Source organism: Selaginella moellendorffii, unplaced genomic scaffold (genome assembly GCF_000143415.4).
Source record: "Selaginella moellendorffii unplaced genomic scaffold, v1.0 SELMOscaffold_3, whole genome shotgun sequence".
In the NCBI taxonomy this organism is placed as follows: domain Eukaryota; kingdom Viridiplantae; phylum Streptophyta; class Lycopodiopsida; order Selaginellales; family Selaginellaceae; genus Selaginella; species Selaginella moellendorffii.
The window spans coordinates 3,143,748-3,164,703 of NW_003314264.1; the positions used below are offsets into that span (position 1 = coordinate 3,143,748).

General features: G+C 43.2%; 2 protein-coding genes across 2 annotated transcripts; one reads left to right on the forward strand and one right to left on the reverse strand.

Moving 5' to 3' along the window:
* Positions 1–14,558: 14,558 nt before the first annotated feature.
* On the reverse strand, positions 14,559–15,222 carry LOC112342734 (metallothionein-like protein type 2). The gene is made up of 3 exons (XM_024664999.1): positions 15,090–15,222; positions 14,930–14,989; positions 14,559–14,848 (listed from the first exon to the last, which is right to left on the reverse strand). Exons 1-3 carry the CDS (start codon positions 15,152–15,154, stop codon positions 14,728–14,730), a joined length of 246 nt encoding a protein of 81 aa, XP_024520767.1. The 5' UTR covers positions 15,155–15,222; the 3' UTR covers positions 14,559–14,727.
* Positions 15,223–15,637: 415 nt separating this feature from the next.
* Positions 15,638–17,717, forward strand: LOC9655319 (ribosomal RNA small subunit methyltransferase E). The gene is made up of 12 exons (XM_002963342.2): positions 15,638–15,656; positions 15,719–15,883; positions 15,953–16,026; positions 16,087–16,235; positions 16,309–16,355; positions 16,424–16,532; positions 16,600–16,661; positions 16,724–16,844; positions 16,917–17,254; positions 17,311–17,422; positions 17,488–17,559; positions 17,613–17,717. Exons 2-9 carry the CDS (start codon positions 15,833–15,835, stop codon positions 17,078–17,080), a joined length of 777 nt encoding a protein of 258 aa, XP_002963388.1. The 5' UTR covers positions 15,638–15,656; positions 15,719–15,832; the 3' UTR covers positions 17,081–17,254; positions 17,311–17,422; positions 17,488–17,559; positions 17,613–17,717.
* The last annotated feature ends 3,239 nt before the right edge of the window (positions 17,718–20,956 follow it).

Sequence of the window (20,956 nt, forward strand, 5' to 3'; positions counted from 1 at the left end):
AGTCGACAGGAAGGAGCTTGGTAGATCCTTGTCTATCTCTTTTCCCCCGTTACCCACAGCTTAAACTCTTGGATGATTTGCGCATGATAGCCTCCGGATCTCTCCTAAGTTCGTGGTTTTGTGTTGGCCTGATCCACGGAGAGAGTGGAGAGGGACCAGGGCGATCATCCACGAATAAAATAACTTGCACGAAAGAAAAAAGAAATCTCCACAACTCACAACACCCCACCTTGTCCATAATTGCCTGATTGCGATCCAACAGTGAAAACACCACCATCTCCATGACAGAAAACACATTTTTAAAGTTCACAATATATGCTGTCTTACGGCCCTTGGGCCATCACTACTGGCTGCCGTGCTGCTTCTTGTTGCTGCTGCTTAGATCTCCCATATCTCTGCAGCATTCTCAGATCTCTCAGTGTGATGCTTGTGCTTGAGTGACCACCCAAAAAACCTCCCCAAGGACCACAAGTTCGCAATTTTTAATGTAGGTGTGATATCTTCCCACTTAGTTTTCTTCCAGTGGAAGGGAGCTGTGTACGCTGTACAAGACCATAGACGTAATAGTTAGTGAGCGACTGTGTTCTTGTTGGTGAGTTGTTTCTCTGTGTGGATCTTTGGCTACAATTTTCCAAGTCCCCCGCAGTGCCAGGGGGGGCTCAGATCAATCAATCAAACTATGGCCGAGCTTTTGAGATAGATGCCGCTGCAGACAGCTAGCTATAAGATATACATCAAAGCTTTGCTTTCTCTTTTGTATTGTATATGTGCTTTTTCTTTCTTTCCTTTTTTTTTTTTTTCCACTCTCTTCTTTTGGCAGTGGACAAGTTGTGCATGGTTCCACGGGTGACAGGAACCACCGTCGTCTCCCTCTCGGCTTCTAGCTCGAGTTCTTCTAGACAGAGTGAGGGAGAGAGAGAGATCGTGATCTTTTCATCGCTTTAAAAGGCTTTCGATTTGGATGATATTCTCTCTCCAGAACTTCTAGTAGCTTTTTCCGCTTTAGAATCATACGTTTCTCAACAGTGATCAAGCTGTGAGTGTGATCGAGCACGGGAGGAGTGTACCAGCCGCCACTGTCGTCTTTGTTGGGCGCTGTGCTCGTCCAGGAAATCAATCAGAGGGGAGATCACCGCATTTGCTTTTGGTTTTCTTCCTTTAAACGCTGTCGTAGAAGCTCGTGTTTGTCCAAAAGATGGAGAGTAAATTTAAAGCTTTGGTGGTGATCAGTGATAACGACGACAACATATCTTCCACTAAATTTTGAGCATATAAGACGAGAAGATGAAAGAGATTATCCCAAGTAATAATACATTACCCATCTAGAGGCATAAGACCACAGGGAGAGCTACCTAATTACACTCCCTACACTCTCTTGTACTTGAAGTCGAAGCTCCTCCGTTTTGCACAGGTAGATGGCGAGGTGGTGGGAAGCTTTCCAGGAGGCCAGGGAGATCTCTCTCGCTCCAAGGGATCCCGGGGAACTGGTCCCGCAAATGCTGAAAAGCTGCACAAGTGGTTCCTCGCTCAATGCGGATGGAGCTCGCTGGCCTTAATTAAATGGTACCATATAGGGCCCAAGGCTTCAGACTCGCTCGATCGCAGGCTTCGCAGATCTTTGTAGTCGACCAGTTCCTGAGCTGCTTGACTGCCTTCGACAACTTCTCGTTGCCTCGTTCAGTGGTGAATTGTTAACTTTGAATCAATGCATGTATTACGTAAGTGATGTAGCACTGGTGTTGGAAAAATTTCACCACTGCTCTGGCTTGTCCCCCGAGTTTAACGTAAGTTTGTGTTTCGTGTTGCCCTCGAGTTTTGGAGACACCCGGAAGTTCCATGTTGGTACAGCTCCCTTCCTGAAGGGTCGAGGACTGCGTAACTCATGGTCCGGGGTTGCCGGATAGCCATGCCAGGACTATCCACGAATGCCTAGGTGTTCAGGCGAATGGCAAATAATGCATGATGCTCTTATGTTGTTTCAACACTTCATCGTCTTCATCTGAATCATTCCCGTGGCAAAATCTGTAAGCATCTATGGATCTAACAAAAACGATCTAAACTGGTAAGTAGTTTCACCTTAAAATATAACTGATCGAAGTCAGATCAGAGACAGATCCATGAATAAATCAAGCACTGAAGAAACACACAGCACCTTGCTTGTCTGATTGCGTTGCGATCCAACAGCCACCACACCCAAAAAAAAGTGTAATTTATAAGTACACCAATCAATCAGAGAGTTATCCCCCTCTTTAGTATTATATTTCTTTCTGCATGGTGACAGGAACCCGTCGTCTCCCTCTCGGCTTCTAGCTCTCGGGTTTTTCTATGCGCAAAAGAGTGAGATCTAAGAGCAAATCCTGGCTTCCATCGCTTTATACATTGCGATCACGTCACAAAAGCTTGGGTTTCGATTTGGATCGTGGAAACTGTGAGTGATATTCTCTCCCAGTCCCAGGACGGAATCAGCGCGGGGGTTAAAATAATTGCTTTCTCTTCTGCTTTTCGAATACGAAGATGTGAACAGTGATCAAACTGTGAATGTGATCGAGCACGGGAGGAGGAGTGCGCTAGCCGCCACTGTCGTCTTTGTTGGGCGCTGTGCTCATTCAATCAATCAATCAGAGGAGGGGAGTCTCATCCTGATACCGGCCTGGTCATTTGCCTTTGCTTTATGTTTTTTAATCTTTGCTTGCTTGCTCCAGCTTCTAGACTTGGAAAGACGAAGGCGTATATCCAAGAGATCGAGAGAAAAGCTTTAAAAGGATGGCGGTCAGTGGCGGGCCTTTAAAGATCCGTCTGAGATGGCGGCGCAGAGGAGGAGAGAGCCACCATAGCTACAGCTCATGCGGGTCGCGGCAGCCCTTGGATGCGGAGGATCGGAGGGCGGGGACGGACTAGAGCTATGCGCCGTCAGATGGAAATGTCAGGCATCGATCGGACAGTACCCGTTGGATGGCCTTTCCGGAACGTAACGGGGATCAATCACAGAATGTACTGAGGTGCGTCAGGTCGTCCGATTGGAAGGCATGAGCGGTGGTGGGAGAGGCACGCAATCGCGGCACGTGTGGTCCACCCAGTCAGTGTTGTGGTCTATGCCTCGGTATCACGGCATACGCTCTGGGAGCATGAAATTGACGGCGGGTGATTGTTCTAATTAATAGAAAGCTTTTATTTTAAAAAAATTAACTATCTATTTAGTAAGCTAGATTTGAAAATCAACAACTTTTATTTTAAAAATTGTTGATTTTCAAATCTAGCTTGCTAAGTAGATAGTAAATGTTTCTAATAGATCCACCAGATCTATAAATGACATGATGTCTATTAGTCAGCCAATGTGAGCAACATGCAATGGGGCACCTTTTGCTCTTGTTTTACAAAAGTGATAATAAGCCTTTAGTTGAGCTTACAGAAGGCTTACACAAATTTTGGGCTCTACATGTTAATTCTCTCCTCATTCTTTAAGTAAAAAAGCAAGCATCCTTTTGATATTGTCATGCTATATGGAAACTTATGATAACTAGAGTATATTGGGATCCTAGCTAGATTGCATTGTGGTCAGCTCAGAAGTGGTGCTGTGATCAAAGGAGTTTATATAGACCCTATGAGAGATATTTTATATAATATTAAGTACAATGTCCGTACATTTTTCTTAATGCTTCAATTAAAAATTTGCATTAAAACCTAAACTACAAAAAAGTATTAAATAATTTGGTTTGTTGCATGATCTGGCAATTCCTTTGCTAGCTTTAGCATAAGTTTAGTGGGATGCTATAGAAGTTTTAAAAAAGTTGTTTAATAACATCTTTAAAATGTATATTTTTGAATATGTATATAGGTAAATCATACCTAAAATCCTTATCTTTCAATCTCACATCTCTCAAAAGTCCCATATGTTCTAGCATGGCTTTTATACATTCAGAAAGTCAAGTAGTCAAATAGCCTCTTGAGAAAGAGAAGTTAAAGAGCAAAAAAACAAGCAAGCCCATATTTGGACAATGGCCATAAAATCTTCAAATCTACGAAGAATACCCTATAAATCTCTTGTCTTTATGAATTTCCAAGGAGTAGTGGTGAATATAAATGTTTTGCTCAGTAGTGGTATTTGCAGAAAATAAAAATGGAAGAACTAGATGATAGCGAAAAGAGAGTTGTGATGTATAACATGGTAGAAGAGTGTGATTTTGTGTGGATAATAATGTTCTCAAACAAGATTTTTCAAGTTGTGATGGCATGATAACACTAGTCTACTGATTGTTTGGAGTGGAATGATATCAACCTCTAAACCACATATCATAATTGCATGGTTGTTTGGTTCCTCTTTATTAATTGGTGGGCATTAGTTGATAGAAAGTCCACCCTATGATTCTTGTATATTGTGATTGAAGGAATTTTAAGCTTAAACTCATCAAAATTCTATTATTTTTGCTATTGATGATACCTTAGGATGGCCTTGATGAAGTTATATAAAAAAAACTTAATGAAAGATGATGGAGTATGGAGAATGGAATGATCTCTGTGCAAGCATTTGTAGTTAGCTCCAATTTTTTTTTAAAACTCAGTAATAGTAAACTTGTTTGGTGTATATGAATATCCACTTTAGGATCTTGGTGCAAGATGTTAATAAAGATATAATACACTGTGGTATAGGCAATGGTGTAGGAAGTGATTAGGAAATAATTTTGCATTTCATTGAATTAAAATAAAGGGGAATATGTGTAAATAGAATGGAAAGAATTTAAAAACCGACAAATCTAAATTGGAAAATGACCAAGCTCCTATAAAAATGGAGCTTATACCACCTCATGATCAAAACTTGGGCTTGCTAAAGAATAAATCCTTACCCTTGGATAAAATAAGAAAGTGAAAGAAAGTAGAAAAAAAATAAGAAAAAGAAAAGAAAAACAAAGAAAAGGAAAAGAGAAGTCATTATTGGTGTTGTAAGCTTGTGTTGAGTGTAGTTAATATTGGACTTATTAGATGCAATAATTATCTTTAGTGTTAGTCAAAACAACATTTGTAACATCAATACTTTGTGAAATTGTTTGATTTTTGTTAAGGCAACTTTTTTTTTTTCAACATTGCTTCTCAACTTTTAAGAGTAGGTAATACAAAAAGCAAAGGCACTCTAAGTTCTATAGCAACAATGTTCATGAATTCGAATACTCTTAACACTATAAACTTTGCATCTATATACCTAACTTAAGTATGAATTTCAATCTAGGGAATCTTACAAAATTTTTGAGAGGTGTACTCCATTATTCCTCTTTATAGGAAATGGGTTTGTTTAAGCATATATTTAGAATATACTTGGATATTCTAGTATATTCTACCATCTAACAGTTGTTAAAAACGAGCTTGGAAAGTAAACATTGAATGAACTGGTGCCAAATGAACCTCTTGATGGTACTCCCAAAAGAAAGATGAACCACTGAATATCAAGTACAACAACTTGTGACAGTATGGAATCCTCATCAAGAAAATCTATAGATGTTGGAATAATAAACTCATCTAGTTTTCTTACTTAATTTTTACTTCTTTTTTCTAGCTAATATCAAGGTGGAACAGATCAAGGTTTTAGAGAAAAAAAATCTCTTCACAAACTTGGATGTAAGTTATGTATTGATAATTCAAATAGAACCCCTGAAGGACTTAGACACTTTATTGTTCAATACAAAATTCCCCCCGAGAGGTAGGATACTACCAAATTAGAGTATTGGAGGATGATGTTGAAAAGATAATTGAGATATAAAAATTTTGAGTTCTTAGTTATGCTCTTTGGATTGTACAATGTTCTAATGACAATCTTAACATTTATGAACTACATTATTGTATTATATCTAGATCACTTTGTAATTGTTTTGATGACATCCTAATTTATAGCAAGACACTAAAAGAGCATGTTGAGTACTTGATAAAGGTGTTTAAAAAAATAAGAGAACATAAAGGGTCTAAAAAGAGCTAAATATAACTTTACTCATCCAGAAATAAAGTTTTTCAAGTATGTCATGGGTAGAAACAAAGAAAGGGCCCATAATTAAAAATGCACCCCCTTTCCAATCAGTTAATGGTCTTGGGATATTTAAAGTTAAGTGTCTTTAGGTTTGAATTGTACTGATCTGGATGACCTTCTGGGAAGTCCAAACTTAGAAGTTTACATTTGGTATTAGAGGGATTTTGGATCCAACTATGTTGGTTGGCTAAGGGAATCACACCACATGTTGATTGACATGTAGTAAGGGTCCAGTATGCTTTGGCTAGGCTTGACCTGAGGGGTAGGGTGTCGAGAGAGCAAGGTTCTCGGGAGAGCTGTGGCTCTCAGTTTCCATTCACGAGGGTGTGAACTTACAAGGAAGCATGGTAGATTGTAAGCAATCAAAAAGAACGACTCGAAAGACAATATATAGGGTTCAAATATAGAAGGAAAAGGCTCTTGAATAACAGTGCACCTCCTTTTCCAATCGGTTAATATTCTTGGGATACTTGGGGTTAAATGCCCTTGGGTTTGAATAGTATTGGGTTGGATAACCTCTCAAACTAAAGAGCTTACATCCAAGTGATTTAAGAATGGGAATAATATCAAATGTATATGAATTAAGGGCATTTTTGAAACTATATAACTACTATCAAAAGTTTATCAGATATTATTTAAGACTTGTGTTGCCTTTGATGGATCAAAGAAAAAAAAGGGAAAGAGATCCGCTACTTCTTTAGCAAATATTGCTATTCACGTTAGTATGAATAGCAAAATGCGAAGTGGTACCTTGATAGATCAAACAAAAAAAAAGGAAAATAATATGGATAAGAGAATGTGAAGTGGTATTTTATACTATATATGATCATGGGATGAGAGTTGAATATACTTTTGGGGGATAAATAGGGATAAAATAACCACTAAAGGCTCTCTCAGGAAATAATTACCTCTTTTCCAATTAATTTAAGGGGAGATAAATAGGGTGTGTTACATTTGGTATTAGAGCAAATGATATGGGTTTGATTTTTATTATAATATACACTTAAGCAAGGTATATTTCTACCCCTAAATTTGAAATTATACATATTAGGCATCCATGTATATACCCTTTCTTTTGTGGAGCATCTACAGATAAAGGTATTCACACAATAGCTAGTTTACACAATACAAGAATTGATACACGGGTAAAAGCATTTATATAATAACTAATTTATATAATGTAAAAATTGATAGATTTAATGTGGAAATGGAGGTGTTAGTTCCTCTTGACTCAATAGAGGCCATATAATAGTTAGTCTACACAATGAAAGAATTAGTAGATTTAGTGTGAAAATGAAAATATTAATTCCCTTTGGAAGAATTGATAAATTCAGTACAGAAATGAAAATGTTTGATTCCCCTTAAGTTATTAGGCAATAATTAATGAGGATATTGATATCTCTAAAGGGGGGGTGAGTGTAATGCATTATCATCGTGAATCTTTGAAACTTTAGAAGATAAATGGGGATAAAATAGCCACTAAAAGATTTTTTATCAAGTGATTACTTTTTTTTTAGTTGATTTAAGAGGTGATAATGGGATAAGATTTGGATATACTGTCATCATGGATTTTTATCCTTGAGGGATAATGTAATTTTGAATTTGGACTTAATACTATTCAAATCAAGGACACTTAACCCTAAATATCCCAACACCTTTAACCAATTGAAAAAAGGAGTGCACTCTTATTTATGGGCTTTTTCCCTTTATATTTAAACCTTATGGATTGTCTTTCAAGTTGTTATTTTTTGTTGTTTATAAATTAATGGGGATAAAATAGCCACTAAGTGCTCTTTTATCAAACAATTTGTAAGGAACCAACTCCTCGAAGTGTCGTAAGCTAAAGGATCCCTGAAAGCACGACCAAAATAATAAAGAGTTTATCAAATGGGACCGAGTCTGAGATCGAGTCCAAGACCGACTCTAAGACCGAGTTCGAGATAGAGTCCGGGATCGAGTCCGAGGCCGACTCCGAAACCGAGTTCGAGACTGAATTCGAGACAGAGTTTGAGATCCAAGATCGGGTCCGAGACCGAGTCCAAGGTCGAGTCCGAAGTCAAGTCTGAGATCGGGTCCAAGGTCGAGTCTAAGATTGAGTCCAAGACCGAGTCCGAAGTCGGGTCCAAAATCAAGTCTGAGATCGAGTCCGAGTGCTAATATAGGTTAAGGGGTGAAAGCCCAAAGCGTGTGTCTTCTAGGGGGGGGGGGGGGGCTGTAGGGGGTTCCAAAAGTATAGTAAGGATAGTGAGGTCCATGAACCAGTCTTGAAGGAACTCTCCAGTGGTGCTTTAAAACTGACTTGAGATTGAGATTGGGGCCGAAGGGCCTTGGGTGGGAGTGAGCATGGACGTGGGTGGTGCTAGAGGGGCCACCTAAGGAAGTGCTCAAGAACAACTCCCACTCCTGAAAGGGAAACCAATTGTGGTGCTCTTGACTCATGTAGAGTGGTGCCTCACTTGAGTATTTTATGGCTCATTGGGCTTCACCCTTCCTAGGGGCTTGGGCCTTCCCTTCTGGATGGAAGTGGGGGGGTAGAGGTACCCATACCAGGCTGTTAGGCCATAATGTTTCGCCCTGGCATCCCGAAACAAGTGTTGCATCCAAGGCTTGGGATTTAGAAGGTCTCATAATCAAGTCTTGTTGTACCAAGAGATGTTAAGAACTTAGAGGCTTAGTGTGCTTAGCTGCTTGTGCTTGCAGGGAGTGTAGCCGAACCTTAAGTCCAATTTAACCTGGGAAGAGGGATTGGGAGAGATTAGGGAATCCGTGGATAGATAGCTAACACTTCATTGTTTGTGCAGTGAGTAATTGAAACCAAGTAGGACAAAGTAGGAGCTAGTGCAATAGGTGGATACCTAGGCAAAGGAACTTAGTTAAAGCCAAGGCAGTGTTGGTCGGATAGACAAGGTAAGTTGGCAAATTGGAAAGGAAAAATTTGTAACTTACACAATTACTCTTTTTTTAGTTAGCTTAAAAGGATGATCATAGGATGAAATTTAAATATACTATCATTATGGATCCTTAAAACCTTGGGGGATAAATAAAATAGCCACTACTTATCAAATAATTGGCTTAAAAATATACTGTCATTGTGGATCCTTAAAACCTTATTACTTATCAAATAATTGACTTAAAAGGAGAGAAATAAAATATGTTATATATTTGTCCACCTTAAAGGGAAATTAAAGAAAACTCATGTACCAAGTTTGGTAAAAACTTCAAGGTAGAAATAGATACATTGGATTTTGTATTAGATGCAATTCTTAAATAAAACAATCACTTAATAATGTTTTTCTTGAAAAAGTTGGATAAAGCTCTTTGTCATCAGTTAAAAACTACTTTTTAACCATTATTGCTACTCAGAGTCTTCATGAAACCTCAATATTCACTATTGACTGATTTACATGAGCAACAATATATTTTGCTAGTCAGTTTTATTCAATGTTTATAGATTGAGTTTGATAAATGGAGATGAGGTCTGTCTATTACCACTTTTTAGACTGAAGCAGTAGCACAAGCCAAAGTGGTTTCTTGCAAAACACTGCTGAGGAAATAGTGACATCCACCACCATGGTGGTGTTCCAACCTTGAGCTCCAAATCCAAACCTCATTTGCTCCAAGTCATATTCCACCCTCAAGACGAGCTGCCAGTACGTTCCTATGACATTCAGGTACAGTCCCATGCTCTCAGACCTCCCAATTTCCATGCAAATGGTATTTTTCACGTTGCCTGAATCATCAAGCAAAACCATGTTGGCACTTAGATTCGAGCACCTGATAAAAGAGGGGCTGCCGGCGGAGGAAAGTCTGCTGTTTGCCGAGATGTTGTGTCAAAGCTCCAGGCCAAGAGCATCTGCAATGCTGCTTGACATTTCCACCAGGTTAGTGGTGTAGCTTCTTATTGCTTGTACCAGCTGAGTGTAGAAATCCGATGCCAACTAGCTCAAAAAGGTGGTGGTGTCAATGACTGTTCAACCGGTTCCATTGGAAAGAAATCCCTGAATTGGAACTTGAAACTTGTTATTGTCGATAGAAATGGTAGCTAAGCTGATGAAGTAGAGCTCAGCTGCTTGTGGGTTTGTGATCATGGGGCATGGACGAAGAAATGGAGGCGTTCCTGAGCTTGTAGTTACCAATTACAAGATTTCCACGGAAAGTATCCAGAGGGCAAACAGTAAATAAACTTGCTCCTGTACCCCAACGCGCTCAATTGCCCCATGAATGACACGTTACTCTTGTCAAAACCCACAAAGCCAGACGTGTCGAGGTGTTCGAGCAGCCCCCACTGTCGCGGCCACAACCCAAGGACAAGTTGGCTGCGGAGTTCCACGGCTGAGATCCATGGCGAAGTTGAGTGCACCATCGAGAAAGAAGTTGCCTTCTAAGGCTTGGCTGCTTTTTCGAGAAGGGGCAAAAACAGGTTAGTGTTGACAATTGGCGTCCTGTTGGGCGGGAAGAAACCAACACCACGGGAGTCCTTGCACGCTGTCCTTGAAAGAATCCTGCAATACCAACAAGAGCACACTTGCTACACAAGAGCAAATTGCAAAGGCGAAGGAGCTATATATCTCGAGTTTACAAATCAAACCAGACTGAATTCTCTATATTGACTTGGTTTTGTATAGTAAACTTGACAAGATAAAGTTTTGAAGGCGTCTTACTTACATCAGGAGAGGAGGAAAAGAAAACGCTTGAGTTGTAGAAGATTTCCACATGAAGACGTACCAGAAGAAGTGTCAAGGTTCATGCTGACATTACATCCTGCTGTTCCAAATCCAATCTCCTGCTCTTCCAATTCAAGTTCTCAAAGTGATAAGTTAGAGTTTGTGGTGGTGGTGTGTCACCATTTACAGAAACATTGTAACAGAAATCATTGCCAAGCAGTGCTGCAGTTTCGTTGCTCGATACTTGAGTAAGGTTGGAGTTGAGGTTTTGTATGGCTTGCACAAGAGGGGTGTAGGAATCTGGTGTGAAATAGCTGAATGCAAACATGGAATCAATGATCGTTCCTCCAGTTCCATTTGCAAGAATGCCTTTCACCAGAAAAGTCAACGTGTCGTTGATATTTATGGATCTCAAACGGATGTAATGCAACGCAGTGGAATTTGGGTTTACGATCATTGGAGAGTAAGAAAGAGAGGAGTTCGATGATTTCTTATAGTTGCCGAACACGATTTTGCTACTAAACATATCAGATGGAACACAATAGATAAACGTGCTTGTATAGTCCATTTCATATCCAAACTATGTACCACTCTCATCACACTAAAAGGATAATCGAGCCATGGGATTTTGGGTGTGTTTCAGGATAGAGAGATTGAAGAATGCAAAGAGCTGCATTGTTTTCTCTCTGCAAAGGTGTATCGATTGGCTCTTTGTGGATGACACTGCTGCTGAAGTATTGTAATTATTGCCAAGTAATGTATGCTATTAATCATGAGATGCTTTTTGATTATGATTATTGGACATAGTTTTCGTGAGCAGAATCAATTTAGAGTGAGTAGTGTTACAAAATAAACAGTCAAAAGTGTTTACATGAGTTTACAATGAGTTTCTTTATTGTCTAACTTTTTAGCTTCTCCAATGCTTGTTTTACAGCTTGAGTGCTTACAATTTTGTTAAGTAAATTTCTTATTGTCTTTAATTCATAATATTTATGCCCTTTTCTGTTTTTGAATGTGTGGATGACAATTCCATTGTTGGGTTGTAAGCAAAAAAGCTCTGGTTTGTTGTTCACAATCACCATGTGGTTGAGATTCCATCCTAATCTTGAGAAATCTTTTACAACTTTTTTCTATCTGACTTCCTTTGTCAAATACAAATCTCTGTAGAGATGATGGGCAAAGAGATTTCCAATTGGGTCGAGCTTGTCCAAAATTTTGTCTGTGTATACCTTCATTGCTCGAGTAAAAACTATAATCTTATATATCTTACTCATCTTTTTTAGAAAGTTAGCCTTTTTGCCATAAGGTAGTGCTCTGAAAGAATAGTTTTCCCATTGAAGAGCTTAAGGGATGCTATGGCCTTTTGGGCATGGATTAGTGTATTGTTTATGTCCAACACAAGTTCTCTAAAGCTGGTGGTAATAGCAAAAAATCATTTGACAACTTCACCTTTTTGTTCTTATCTTTGGTGGTGATATTAAACATTGCAAAACTCCACTCTCTATACTTTTGCAGCCTCTTCATAGCTATAAAGAAAAATAGAAAGAATATAAGCCCTAACTTAATTGCAACGAATCTTTATAAATTAAGTTAATACACATGTTGCTCGGCCAGAATTATGGAAGTAGAAATTCAACAATGATGCCAACCCCAACACTGAGAGTCTTTAGGCAGCTCAAGCTCCACACTCAGGATTTTTTTAGCAAGCAGCCAACAGCAAGACCCAAACAACACTCTCGAGCTCAAAGGGCATGCTGTAGATGAATTCCTTAGCTTTGTCTAACTCTTTGGCCCTTGCAAACATGTCAACAAGCCCACAGTAGTGTTTTCCTATGGGTTCAACTCCATAGTCCCAGATCATTAATTAGAAGTAGTCCTGAGAGATCTTCACCACGCCTGAGTGGCAGCATGCCACAAGCATGCTCATAAAGACAATGTGATCAGGCATTGTGCTCTCCTAGATGGTCCTATGGAAGGTTTCCAAGGCATTGGTTACATGCCTAGTGGAAGCATACATGGCCACCATTGCAGTCCATGAGACCAAGTCTTGCTCTAGCATTCTCTCGAACCAAACTCAAGCTTCCAAGAGGAGTCCCTTGTGAGTGAAGCCTGCCACCATTGCCATCCAGTTGATCACATCATGCTCCTCAGTCACCTGGAAGAGGCTCATCACTTCTTGGAGGTGGCCGTTCCAGAGATAGGCCAAGAGGAGCACTGTGCTCGCCGTCTTGCTATCATAAGGCATTTTCAAGATGGTTTCTAGAGGCAAGCATATGGATCATTGTCGTCCAAGAGATCTTGTTGCGGTGAGCCATCTTTTGGAAAGAATCTAGTGCCTTGTACAAATGCCCATTCGCGGCATATGGGCAAATCATGGAGTTCCAAGCCACCACGTCTTTGTTTGGCAGCCTCTCAGACAAAGGTTTAGCCTTTCCCACGGAGCCGTTAGATGCGTAGCCGTCAATCATAGCTGTAAATGCCACCTCATTAAAATTCGGGGCATCTTCAAAGAGAATCTTTGCATGCTCCATATGCCCTGCCTGGGCATATGCTGTGATCATGGTCGTCCATGTTACTACATTCCTTGTGGGCATTCTATCAAAGAAATCTTTAGCTTCATCCAGCCCCTGGTTCTGGTAGTGGCCTTGTACCATGGCCGTCCACGCCACCACGTCCTTTTGGGGCAGCTAATAGAAACACCTCACGCGCGCGAGAGAGATGCCCGTTATGGGACGATCATGGCGGTGCTAGAAACGAGGGTTTGCTCAGGCATAGAGTGGAATACCGCCTCCGCCTCGCCGAGATTGCCACTCTGCGAGTACATCTCGATGATCGTGTTCCAGGTGATGGAATTCTTTGGCAGGGATGCGATCGAAGAGCTGCTTGGCGCGCTACACGTCCCCGGCCGAGATCATGGCGTTAATCTCCTGCCGCGGCATGCTTTCCAGGACCGATCGCGCCTGCTCCAGGTCGTAGTTGGGAATGTAGGCCTGGAGGGTGAGATTCCAAGAGAAGAGATTGCGATCCGAGGTAGAATCGAAGACCGATCGCGCTTCCTCCAGGCAGCCGCAGCGGCCATACATCTGGACGAGGAGATTTCGCAGGAAGACGCTGTTATTGTGGTCGCTGTGAAGGATCTGGGCGTGGATCCGGCGGCCATCGTTCGGATTGTTGCAAGATCTGACGAGGGCGGCAAGCTCTGGACGCCAAGAACGCGCATCGCATCATGGCCGTTGGATGATGGGGCGTCCGACCTGGCAGGTTCTAGCTACCAGCCACGAAGTTTTCATGGCACGCGGCGAGAACTCCAACTCCAAATGCCGGAGGCAACGACACAATTAATTTCCATCGTTTCTTGTGGCTTGGATGGATTTCTCTTGCTGCGAGTTCAGCAAGTTGTCCGATGAATGACTTGTTTGTCTTTGCAAATCCCACCAGGCCTGATGTATTGATAATTCCCAGCCATGTCGTGCTTTCTCGACCACATCCAAGTGACATTCTAAGACTTTTATTGCCTCTAGTTTTACGTGGAGTTTTCATGGTTACAACATCTCACTGGCTGAGGAGTATTTGGGGCTGTATAAGCAAGTTGTGGATGAAGATCCGCAAGCGTTTGTGGAGAAATCAGGGATCTCGAGCAGAAAGGAGAGGTGCAAGGAATTCTAGTGTATGATGTGGATGATACCGGTGAAGAGCGGGGTTGTGCTGCATGGGAGGAGTTCCCAAATTGAGATTCATGGCGCCGTTATCTACATAGAAACTCGTCTCAAGGCCTTCCGTCTCCTCCTCTCAAAAACTCGGTGGAGTTGGCTGGAGTTCGTCTTCGCTCGAGATCTTCTATATCTGCTTGATTTAATTGGTAACACACAAACATGGCAACTTAATTTAGTTTTACAAATATTATTTCTTTTTATTCCATGCTTAGAAACTTTATACAAACGGAAATCTGTTGCAAGAAGAGCAACTACAACAACACAAGTACTAGGTAGAGATGGACAGCTGCTTCTAGAATACTACTCATGTCGCAGCTCCATCGTATCTAGATAGTAGCTTTCACTTGTGGCAGCTGCAATCGTTGCAGGAGCAGTTTGGCCCACACTTGCATCCATTCTCCTCTCGCGACATGACAGATTCCCCAGAGATTCCAGACGAGGCGGAGACAATGCTGCTCAAGCTGTGTCACACGACCTCGTGATTAGCCAAACCAGCCGCCAAAGATTTCCCAAATTTGAAATTCGAAAAAAAGTGCACGAACCTCATGTCTCCAGCAGCCTCTCGCATGAGCAGAGTGCTCTCATCAAAGGAGCGGCCGCACCTAGGACATCACAAGCCAAGGATGTGAGAACCCGCGAATTCACAAAGAGGGCTTTCACAGGCCCGGCGAAATCAAAGCTCCGGGGCGCTCGAAAACTCACTTGCAGCCGCTGCCGCAGGAGCAGTTCGACCCGCAGTTGCAGTTGGCACTTCCGCAGCTAGACATTTTCGAGCGATCGAAGCGAAGAAGAAAAACTAGCGAGAGAAGAAAGCAGCTAAGCTATACACCAAAAATACTCTAACTTCCCGTGCGTTTTATTGGCTGATCGACCGGCTGTAGCCGGTAGACACGACGCCCTGTACCGTGGAACCCACCGGCTACAGGCAGTCGTTCAACCTTATGGCACGTAAAGTTGCCCCTCACCGCCACGTGCACGTCGCGACGAGGGGTAAAAACCAAGGAGCACGGCACCTCGGGACCACGTGGCAAGCTTCCATTGCTTACAACTCTACGGTGCACGACAAAGTGGCACCAATAATGCCAACAAGTGGAATTTTCTGTGACGGAATCAGTTTTGATGATGCCAAATAAGCGGCCACATTTTGTTTTGACTCGGATATTCCGTGATATTTTTTGGTTTTCCCAATGTTGACCTTCTTGTACTACAATACTTGTACTGCAGCAAACGTAATAGATGATACCTTTGGCTGAAGCGTCACTCGAAGAGGTAAGCAGCACCACCAAGTTAGCTAGCTCTAATATCCCGGAGATTTCACAATCAACGTCTAGGTTGGCTCGACCGAATCAAACCAACCCAACAAAAATGAAGTCATTCTTATAGCTTTGTCCCCACCAGATCCGTCTTATAGATAACACAAACGACCTTGCCTTTTAGGGTTCTTCATGGCGACGGCGCTTCCCCGCTTCTACTGCGACAGCCTGCCCACTTCAAAGGTATAAAAACGGACCCTCTCCTTTGTCTCGATTCGGTCGATTATAGGATAGAATGTCGCTGCGCTACAGGGCACGGCTGTGGAGATTGATGGGCAAGAGTTTTGGCACATGACAAAGGCCTTGCGGCTTGGACAAGATCAAAGGTTTACTTTGTTTGTTGGTGTCTCCGGAAGAAAGAATTTCTTACAACTTTGGACTTACAGGGTCGAGCTGTTTAACGGGCGGGGCGGCATTGTCACCGCGGCTGTCTCGGCTGTTAGAAGGTCCAATGTGGAGCTTGTGGCCGTGGAGGATCTTTGCACGCTTCCACCACCAGTCGACAGCGAGAATTGGCATCTAGTGGCTGCTTTCGGTATGCTACCAAATCGCAAAACATTGTAGCCATCTAGCCGGCGATTTCATGAATCCTTGCTTTTTCTTTCCAGCCGATTTGAAAGGTGGACGAGCCGACTGGATGGTCGAGAAATGCACGGTGTGGCTTGGAAGAAAAGTAAACTCCTAGCTTGTGTTCTTATAGTGTCTTTTTCGCTTTGGTCCCAGGAGCTAGGAGCGAGAACCTTGACTCCACTCGCAACCGAGAGGTCCACCGGAGTTTGTAGCAACAGGAGCACTAGATGGAAACGGGTTGTCCTCGCTGCTACCAAGCAATGTTGGTCACTTTTGTAAGATTGTAGCCTTATTCTTTTCTTTCTAAATTGATGTTTCCTGCTTTGCAGGTCAAAGGCTACACTCTATGGAGCTGCGAGAGTCTCTTAACATCAGCTCACTCAAATCACAGGTGCTAAAAAACAATTAAGACAGTGCTAAGAAACTAGCTATGACTGAATCCGCAACTTGAAGGTTTCTGGATCATCCCACGTTTCTTTGCTAGCCACAGCAGGCGCCACGGAAATTGTCGAAGTTTTCAACGATTCAAGCAAAGATATCAGAGGAGGAACTCTCATTGTTGGACCAGAAGGAGGTAAAAGCTTGTCCAAATTTCCTCGAAAGCTTTTGATGATTTTTTCTTCCAACTTTTTTGTTCTGTTGATAGATTTCACAGAAGAGGAAAAGTATGATCTTGTAGCAGCCGGTGCCATGCCTGTTGGTCTGGGCCATCGGAGGCTACGAGTCGAGACCGCGGCCATCGCCATGCTTGCAACAGTGATGATGGTGTCCGAGGCAAAAGCTACAAGAAGAAAAGCAAAAGCCCTGTGAGAATCTAGTGCAAAGTTGCTCTCTTTTTTTGTCTAGGGCTTTGATTGATGCTACCATGGCCAAGCTTGGACTTCGCTCCATCTTCATGCTCATGGCGATAATCCTCCTGGCAGTGGGTCTGTACCAGAGGCTTTGGGTCGTGCAAATGGACCTCAACCACGAGCGCCACAACAGGTATCTGTCTGATCGATTGCTACATTCTTCCTTTTTTCTCTTTTGCCTGGATCCAGACAGATCTACCAAAAACTTTACAATGAAGCGCTAGACGAGGTCGCCGAGTGGAGGAAGAAGCTCGACGTGGAGCTCGAGAGTAGCGAGAAACACCAACAAAGGTTGCAACAAGTTAAGCTCTCTCTTTCTCTCCATGCCTCAATGAGAGGGTTCTTAACCAGCGCGATTCCTTCCAGATGACTGACTTGATGCGCGAGAGGGAGCGCACGATTCAGCTGCTTCTCCAGGAAAAGCTCAAGCTCGATCAGGTATGCAAGTCTATTTCCTCGCTCCAAGTTGCTAAACGTGGTCTCGTCTCCAGGAGATCAAACGCCTAAACAAGAGCCAGGAGCTTCCAGTGAAACAAAGTCAAATGTAGTCAACCATTTTCAAAGAATCGTAACTAGAGGTGGCGTTCTTCTCTTTCTTCTTCGTGGTCGCTAGGGCTTTCTCCTCGGGCCCCAGCTATGGCGATCGCCGCGGCGGAATAACGCGCTCACGGCTCGCGAGCGGCCTCGCGGCGGAATAACGCGCTCACGGCTCGCGAGCGGCCTCGCGGCGCACGCGAATCTCCGCGAGAGGAGTTTTATCTCGCGGAGAGTCATGTTCTCGGCATTCGCCCACAGCGGGCATTTGCGAGAGGCATTGCAGCTCTTCTACAGACTGGATCTTCTCACTTTCACCATGGCATTCGGTGCGTGCTCGCGCGTTGGAAGCTTGTTAGAGGCCCGGGATTTGTACGCGAGATTTGCCGTGGCATCTGCGCGCTCGCAACGCTTTGATTTACATGTTTGCGGAGTGTGGGAGCCTGGACAAGGCCCGGGGGCGTTTTCGATGGGATGGATCACAGGAACTCTGTGAACACCATCTTCACGGCCTATGGAAACGATGAGGTACTTCGCCTTCTTCGAGAATTTGACTTGAGTGGATTTGTAGCAGACTCCGGTCACCTATCTCGCGATCATCAAAGGCTGCTCCAGCTTGAAACGAGGCAAGGAGATCCATGCTCTGTGATTTAACTCCGGGAGCTTGCGAGATGCCAGAGAGATGTTCGACTCTCTCGTCGCTTTCAACGCCATGATCGCGCGCGGGTGATTTTTAGCGGCGTGCGGCGGAACTATATCCTGGACAACTCTCCTCAACATGTACGCTCGGTGCGGCAGCCTCCACGACGCGAATAAGGTACGCTGCTTACGTAATGGTGGCTGTTTACGCTCTCCATGGCCGCCACCGCAAGGCTATTGTTTGTGGTAGTTCAGGGTCCCAAACCTCTCTAACATATGTGAGAACAATGATCACCTTCATGTGGCAATATTGTTTACGGGCATCCTATCAAAAAATATTAGCTTGCTTGAGATCACTATGGAATGAGTAATTGGCTACTTGAATATGTCCTGTTGTCTTGGGTTTATAGGGATTATTTTGTACTTAAGGTACTTGACCTTAACTAGCAAGTGGAGATCATCATTGTCATTTTTGTGTTATGGACGGCCGAATACCATGACTAGGTTCACAAATAAAGCAATAGCACAGCAAAAGGTCATGAGCAAGTCTAGCTAGCATTGGGAGCCTTGATGAGTTGTGAAAACAGGAAAAATCATCTGCATATAGGAGGAGGTACAAGTAGAGATCAGCCATGAAAATGTTGGAAAGATCTCCGTCATGAAAGAGTGTTTCTAATATCAATATAGGGGATAAGGGACACCTGCTTCACACCTATTGTGTATTTTGCTTTTTACAAGTTTTGCATAAAAGGCAAGTTGACCTTCTATGCATTCTGTGAGAATTGTTGCATAGAGTTGCTTAATGGCCTATATCAGCTCTGGTGGAGTCCATCTCAGTGTTCTACACCATGGACGCATGGACGTGGAGCCGAACTCGGTGACTTTCACCAACACCATTGCTGCTTAGCTCGATGCTGGAGAACTCGGAAGCTCCACTCACGGATACAGTCCCGTCGCATCAAGCTAGCTCGCGGCCGAGAACTCTCTACTGAAGATGTACGCAAGCTGCGGAAGCCCGAGAGCTCCTTCGAGCTGATAAGCAGGAAGGACGCATCGTCCTAGAACGCTTTGATAGTGCCTTACATCCAGCAAAACGGGTGCTGCGGCGCCCTTGCTCTCGCGAAGAGACCTCGAAGGCATCAAGCTGAACTCCGTCACCTTCGTTTACTTGATCACGGCCATCGCTGCTGCCGGCAGCTCCGGGTGTACGGCCAGGCGAATCCACTCACGGGTTCTCGAGCGCTCCTGGCAGCCGGAGGCCATGGTGGTGATAGCAACGCCTTGATCAACATGTATGCCAGTCTAGACCGCGCCGCCAGAGTGTTCGAGGAGATGCCGGTGAAGAACGACACGTCCTGGACGGCGCCCAAGCTCTCGAGCTCTACCATGAATGGAGCTCCACGGCGAGGGACCATGCGATATAACACTTAGTGTGGTCCTGCTCGCTTGCAATCACTCGGGTCTCCAGGAAGAAGCGTGGTATCACTTTACTTACACGTCGCGAGACTATGGAATGGAGCTGAAGAGAGTCCACTACCATTGCATGCTCGGTGTCTTTGCGCGGCAGGATATCTTGGAGGAGGCGTGCCATTTGCTAACAACGATGCCCTGCGAGGGTGTGCTTTCATGACCCATGGCGTTGGAACCATGCCGTCATAGCCTAAACATGAATGTAAAAATTATCTATGAATCAAAGATCAAATTCGAAGATTAAGTTTGCACATTTTATATTTCTAGAAACCTTTTATGTTAGTAAAATATATCATTTTAACATCAATCATGGCATCGTAAAGAAATATAAGAGCTTGGCATCAATACTTTTTCTATATATTTAAATGAATTTTACAACACATTATTCACATCTTTTGCGTGGAGAACGAAAACACACAATCAAGCTCTTCTACCTGGTTCTTCAATGGAGTTCATCATCTATATATTCACTTCAGTATCAACAGAGGTTCCTGCGTGTGTGTACACGATTAGAATCCATGAAACTTCCTTTGAAACTTCGGCTGCCTTTGCAGCTTTCTTGCCAAGTTTGCGCTCCGTTTCTCTGTACAACTCATCTTCACACTGCTAATGGTTTTGTCCATCTTCAGGAGGTTCACCTCGATTCAGGATATCTTGTGGTTGTAGTTTCTTGTCTAAAGAACACACCTAGATTAACAAACTCAGAACGAAAAAGAAGTTCGCAATATACCTTATCAAGACCAGACCGACCTTCAGCCTTTAGAACATCAAAACTGACAATAGCTTAACCTCCGCATAAGACTTCAATCCGTTAGAATTAGAAACAATTAAAATGTTCATGCAACACTTCCTTCATCTTTGTTTGCAGACCAACCAAGGTTGCTGTAACATGCTTACCTCATCACACTTCTTTAGACAAGGAATTGAGGTCTTTTTCTTTTCCCCCAGTCAATCCGGCTTCTTCCTCCTCGGACTCTGTGTAGAATGCCAGTTTTTTGCATGGCGGCCTCGGCCACGGCGCCCGAGCTCTCGAGCTCTACCATGGACCACGGTAACTCTTCCCTTGTGCTCCTGCTCGCTTGCAACCGCTCGGTGTCGTGGTATCACATCACTGCGAGACTACGCCGTGGAGCTGGAGAGAGTCCACTACCATTGCATGCTCGGCGTCCTTGCGCGACAGGGCCTCTTGGAT

What these genes read in the sequence shown, in the direction of transcription:
- LOC112342734 (XM_024664999.1), bottom strand. Translation starts at nt 15,154, where the DNA reads ATGTCTAGCTGCGGAAGTGCCAACTGCAACTGCGGGTCGAACTGCTCC. An exon ending in TCCTGCGGCAGCGGCTGCAA is followed by an intron (nt 14,990 to 15,089) that starts GTGAGTTTTCGA and finishes GTGATGTCCTAG; the next exon opens with GTGCGGCCGCTCCTTTGATG. An exon ending in GAGGCTGCTGGAGACATGAG is followed by an intron (nt 14,849 to 14,929) that starts GTTCGTGCACTT and finishes CGTGTGACACAG; the next exon opens with CTTGAGCAGCATTGTCTCCG.
- LOC9655319 (XM_002963342.2), top strand. Translation starts at nt 15,833, where the DNA reads ATGGCGACGGCGCTTCCCCGCTTCTACTGCGACAGCCTGCCCACTTCA. An exon ending in ACAGCCTGCCCACTTCAAAG is followed by an intron (nt 15,884 to 15,952) that starts GTATAAAAACGG and finishes GCTGCGCTACAG; the next exon opens with GGCACGGCTGTGGAGATTGA. An exon ending in TCAGCTCACTCAAATCACAG is followed by an intron (nt 16,662 to 16,723) that starts GTGCTAAAAAAC and finishes CGCAACTTGAAG; the next exon opens with GTTTCTGGATCATCCCACGT.